We start from the raw sequence: 6,298 nt of genomic DNA on the forward strand, positions 1-6,298 counted from the left end.
CAAATTAATTTTCGGATTTATATTTAGTACCCAAAGATATATCCATTGTCACGTTCTGGCTTTAGAAAGATTTAAAATTACTGGTGTTGTCCTACTCTAGTCTTTTTATCACCGGATTTAGCGACTATTTTGCGACCTTTAACCCTCTAAAAGCGTGGCAGGGAATATATCCGAAACCCTTGTCAAATTAGGAAAATCACTTAACGGTCAGGAAGCCTTCTATTGCTGGTTTTCACGTGACGTCACTAAATTTCAGACTTCAGAACTATTGATCCTCCTGAGATTTTACTTTCATGATGTATTAGAGCAGCTAAAAACTAATATTCAGACAAATTTTCACTCCAAATGGGTTCTTGGTTTAGTGATAGACTACTCTTGAATTTCTAAGCTTTTGCGTGACGTGGCCTTTACATGACGAGCGAGAGAGCTGTTATGTTGGTTTAAAAGGTGACTTATTTAGGGAAATTCAGCTATCTGAACAGCTCTTGTATTAGAATAAAGTATTATTGTTACATTTATGAGTTCTTAGAGAGATAAATTCACGCTTTTGTAGCAAAACTCAGTGACAGATGTTTCTGCTGGTTTCCGGCCGCCATGTTGGTGCCCATCTAGGTGGGCACCAGCATGGCGGCTCCATACAAATCTCTATAAATTTGGGAAAAACGTTTTTCCTCATATCTTCCGTAAGAAAAATTGCTGTGACCTGAATCTTGGCGAGAGTCTTTACATATCTAGCTTCTTTCTATTTCCAGATTCTAGACTAAATCGATTGAACGGTTTTTATTTTTTATTTTGATCTATTTTGAATGGCGTGACACTGAAAACCAGCAATTGACTTAGTTTCTCACGCGGGGTTTCCCCTGCCAAGATAATAAGGGAAACCCCAAAAAGTTGCGCGTTTGTCTTTTTGAATTACTCCTCTTCCAGTGAATTCAAAATGAAGATTTGGTTCAAGAGAGGTTATCCCCTATCGATTTAAACTGAAAATTGGGACTGATGAATAAAAGAAGAACCACAAACCCCCATTCCTGCGGGATGTAAATTAGATTTTACCGACTGGTTTCCACAAAATGCCGTGGCGGCTTAAGGTTGAAAACATGTTTTCTTCCTGCGTCTCTTAAAGGGTTTTTTTTTTTCAGTCAGATATGAATAGCAGACGACCCACGATTTTATTAAGACTAAGTGAAGCCATCGCCTTGAAAGGAAGTTGAATGTGTGGTAAAGGAGAAGAGGAGAGATTATTGACGTCAATGCGAAGTCATTGACGTCACTACTTCAACAGGGAAAACTCGGGCCTGGGGAAAACTGGACTAGAGTAGAAACAACAGTAATAATGCACAGCGGATGTAAGTTCAACATGGCAGCCGTCCGGGGCTTTACGTGGGATAAAACTCATCATTTTCTTCGTGGTTGCTGTGTTTTGACTAGCAGGATTCCGGGCAATGCTAGAGGTATATCACAAGAGAAAATGCATGTTCTAACATCGGAACATGGGTTGTTTAGAAAGGTAAGATTTTCCAGCTGTAAATTTGCTTCAAGTATTGTGCTGCTGTAAAATCCTGGCCAGGTGTTGATCACTGATAGTTCTGAGACTCATGTATCCGATGATCGATGTAGTTGATTGTAGCTCAAACGACTTCTTCTATTTTAGATTAATTTGAAAAGTTCTAAAGTGTGGCTTATTAATTTCGATCTGAGAAGCACGGAGAAATTTCAATTTCGGAAAACAGACACTACATAAAATTTTGGTGAAAATCAACTGAACCTGATCAACGGCAAGAAACTGAGGCTAAGCTCTTAGAATGACTAGCATCTAATTTCTCCATGCAACATCACTCCTGAATCAAACATTAAGGTCAGGGGAATTAATGGAATGATCACTAACTCAAGAAGCTCTTGATTGTTGAACAACTGAATTCTTTTTGTCAGCACCTTAGAAAATTTATAGAGAACAGTCTTGAGAATATACATACTGATGTTAGGCTGTAAAAGGTTAACTGGCTTGTGGTTCAGATAAATTTGCTTAATCTTTGTCAACCCTTTAAAAATATCAAGAAGGAGGTGGTGTTTACTCCAGAGGTTTACAAACTTGTTGCTTTTCCTTTAAGGCAGTTAGTGGTTCATTGTGTACTCAAGGTCCATTCAAAGTCATGTCATTCTTGCGACCAATGAGTAGCCAATCACAAGGCAGCTTTTTGGTAGACCTTAAGTCCAGCCCATCATCAGCTTTATATCTTGGCTTTTCTGGTGCCATCCCTTTCTGCAGCTTGGCTACCATGGCATTTATTTCTCCAGAACACTTATATCTGATTGCTCATGCGCAACAAGCATATGGGGCATGCATTCTGTCATTTCTTGGTGCAGTACATTGGGGTTACACCTTACCAAAGACTAGTGAACTTAAACCAGACTGGAACACTCTTGGATACAGTGTAACTCCATCTCTCATTGCCTGGTTGTCTTTACTTATGAATCCTGCACCAGGACTGACAACATTGTGTTTTGGGCTTGCTGTAGCTTTGTGGAAAGATTTGAAGACAAGTTGTTTTCCCTCATGGTACATTGCTTTACGAAAAGCTCTCTCAACTTTGGCAGTGACTTCAGTTGGTTTGACTGCTGCAGTCTTGTATTTTCAATAGTCAGACATATGTGACTCTTATAGAGAGGTTCACTGATATTTCTGTATAATTTTTTGAAATAAATGAATTGAAATTTGTTTGCTGCCTTTTAGTCACAGTTATATTTTGAAACTAACCTCTTCACATGGTGAAACTTGGGTTACAAAGGACATTGTAGAGCCTTTTTGTAAGCACTTTATAATTTGATGATCTGAAGACATTGTCAAAAGTTTATTCACCCTTTAAATCTCAAGATTTGTCACAAGAATTTGGTGTTAGATCTAGGTAACAAATTTTACCTGATAAGTTTGAGTATACTCATTACCTGTTTACTGGAAAATGTATGGATCTTATAGAGAGAAGTGAAATGTAAATCATTTTTGGGACATAGTTTGACACTACTCTGGTTTGCAGATTTAATGAATGTAACCGAAGAAGTTGCGATTTTTTTATCTTTTATCGATGGGTGACATGTTAAAGTTGCCTTTATGAGAGCTTTGAAGAGCTGAACAACTAACATTTCTGGAATTTTGTTCAGGGGTTCTATCTCAGCATTAACTATGCTTCATACAAGTTTGGTACATCATCTCAGAGGGAAAAAATAAAAATGAGAAAATTATCAACCATGGAGATAACTTGACTATTTTCAGGAAGAGAAAACAAGAGCATCAAACTATGTCTGATTGTCCACCTGGTTGCCGTGTGAACTTTAATATATTTCATTTTTGGGAGTTAACCCTTCAACTCTTAAGAGTGACTAACATCTAATTTCTCCTTCCAAGATCAGCCTTAAATCAAACATTAAGGTCATGAGAATAAAGGACATGATCACCAACTAAAGAGGCTCTTGATTGTTGAACAAATTCTCTTTTTCAGAACCCCTAAGAAATGTCTAGAGATTAGTGTGGAGAATATGCATACTGATGTTAGGGAGTATAAGGTTAAAGGGTTTGTATGAATTTTGGAACCACTTTAATAAGTTTTGTATATTACCCAATAAAAAGAACTGTATAGTAGCTAATGAGTTGGAAGTACTACCATGGATTCAACTATATAGTAAAAATATAATGTTGAATTTGGTCCATTCACTCAAGATTTAATGGAGGCCCTTAACTTTTATTGATGGGTGACATGTGAAATTTGCCTTTATGAGAGCTTTGAAGAGCTGAACGACTGAAGATTTCTGAGGGGAGAGCCTATGGAAAACCAATGATTCCAGAAAATTCTTCGATTTCATCTGTCTTTATTGTTCCATCACTTTGGTCTCATCTATTTTCTGTTATGTATCTTTTTTTACTATTATTTCTAAGTTTCATTTTTTGTTTTCTCTCGGAGTATATCTGGGTAGTCTTAAAGGTGACAGCACAATCCTTAGCCAGTCATCATATGGAGAAATTTTAAATGGAGAGGAATAATTGACTGAGTTTAGGCCACTCTTTTTAGCATTTTGTAGAATTTCGCCGTCTTGGATTGAATTTGGTCGTCTATTTTTATTATCATATGATGTTCATTTCTTCTCATGGTCCATGTAATGGTGTAATACTGAAATTTTTGTTCTGGGGTTCTATCTCAGCATTTACCATTCTTCTTACAAGTTTGGTCCATCATCTCAAAGGGAGAAAATAAAAATGAGAAAATTATCAACCGGGGAGATAACTTGACTATTTTCAGGAAGAGAAAACAAGAAATGTTTGCTTATTGTTTAAAAGAATTTTATGTAAGATATTGGGAGTGAAAATCCACATGATGTCTTAGTTTTGCCCATAACTAGATAGAGCACAATAACATTATGTTTTAGACGATTACAAATGTTATTAAAGGTTCATAGTTTATATTCGTATCATAAATCATTGTAAATGCTAACCCACGAAGTCTTCATTTTATGTAAACAGTACATTGAAATTGATAAAGGATTACTTTTAAAAAGATGGGCTTTGTCAGTACTTATACGTTAAAATTTTTTTTTATCATTGGAATCTCTGTTAACTTGTAAAATATCACTATATTTAGACGTTATTGTACAAATCGTAAGTATACAGTACTACTTGCTTGTAGCCCAGCATTACACGCGCGTGACGTAGGCACGATAAACACACTGCACGTCACTACACGCACCTGCGTGTGATTTAAGATGCACGTGTGTGACTGTTAATGTCCCCGAATATAAGAAGCTATTATCATAAGTACCTATTAGCAATTTGATGGGCATATCATCGCATACTCCACAATCACTTAAGCAAAGATTCCCTACAAGAGTTAATTAAGTAAATTCAGTTTCATTTCTTTCTTCCTGTGAAAGAACCGATATTTGATTATCTTGTGCTCAATGTTTGCGTGTTCGTTTCTATCAGAAATATTTTATATTTACTTAGTTCTCCACTAATCTAAGCTTTTTTTTTTCTCTTTTTAATTGGTTATGGCCAGGCTTTTGGTGGCGCCACGATGCGAAATCTAACTTCGTGTACAACTAGTGAGAAACACTGAGCTATGTCGTCGGTTAGTTTTCCGCCCATCTTCGGCGGTCTCCCCGTGAACTGTAAGTAGTGTTTCCGAGATTTCTCCGTGGTCCCTCCATGGTATCGTCATATTCAGACTATTGATACCACTTTTCCTCTTGGTTTTACCGTTCGTGAACGAATATTAGAGTGTTTTGAAAATAATGGAAGCTTTTGCAAGACTATTCGGATCATGTGTACTATAGGTGGCCTCGGTCGACATATCAGCCGACAGTCGACCGATGTATCGGTCGACTATCGGTCGACTATCGACCGATAGTCGGTCGATAGTCGGCCGATAGTCGACCGATAGCCGACCGATAGTCGACCGATATATCGACCGACTGACGGCCGATGCATCGGCCGATATGTAGCCATTAACTGCCAGTGAAGTATCAGTCAAGTATCGGTCAAATATCGGTCGACGATCGACCGATAGTCGCAGGTAATTTAGTGTTAACAACTGGGTTGAAAACGTAAATTAGCCACCGTAAAGAGTAAAAAAGCTGACGTTTCGAGCGTTAGCCCTTCGTCAGAGCGATTAGAGGAATTGTGGGTTGTGTATGGATTTATATGTAGAAAGTGGAGCTACGCCATTGGTGGGAATATGGTGACGAAAAAACAGGAATAAATTAGTTGAATGAAAAGCGCTCGTTGATTCCGTGGGGATTAAGGGTGCCGATTTGAAATATAAATTTTTGTTCTAGTGTTTTACGGCTTTCCGAACTGCCTAGATGTAAGGAAAGGCCGCAAACTGCCATATGCTGTTTAGAATGATAAGGAAGATTAAAGTGTCTAGCGACTGGCTTGGATGCGTCCTTGTCATTTATTTCCACATCGCGAAGGTGTTCTCGGAATCGGTCACCCAGTCGAGAATTAGTCGGTCGACTGTCGACCGATAGTCGGTCGAAAAGTACCTTGACAGTCGACTGATATATCGGCCGATGTATCGGCCGACATGTCGACCGAGGCCACCAACAAAGATTCATCAACAAAGATTCATCGCACTAGAGATCACGGCCAAAACTAAAATACTTCTATACTCAAGGAGAAATTGTGTCATAGGCCACTGTGCCCGAAAAAGGGGCAACAACACGAAAGCCAAACACACGATCTCATCAGTAATTCTTCTTACTGTCTGCCGTACAATTCTTATGATGTTAGTTCAGAGAATTTGTATAAGAT

General features: G+C 38.1%; 1 protein-coding gene across 1 annotated transcript; it reads left to right on the top strand.

Moving 5' to 3' along the window:
• Positions 1–1,221: 1,221 nt before the first annotated feature.
• On the top strand, positions 1,222–4,448 carry LOC113683353 (transmembrane protein 69). The gene is made up of 2 exons (XM_089186606.1): positions 1,222–1,507; positions 2,109–4,448. The coding sequence occupies exons 1-2, from the start codon at positions 1,334–1,336 to the stop codon at positions 2,637–2,639; spliced, it is 705 nt and encodes a 234-aa protein (XP_089042732.1). The 5' UTR covers positions 1,222–1,333; the 3' UTR covers positions 2,640–4,448.
• The last annotated feature ends 1,850 nt before the right edge of the window (positions 4,449–6,298 follow it).

This window comes from Pocillopora damicornis, chromosome 11 (genome assembly GCF_964200805.1).
Source record: "Pocillopora damicornis chromosome 11, jaPocDami1.2, whole genome shotgun sequence".
Lineage (NCBI taxonomy): Eukaryota > Metazoa > Cnidaria > Anthozoa > Scleractinia > Pocilloporidae > Pocillopora > Pocillopora damicornis.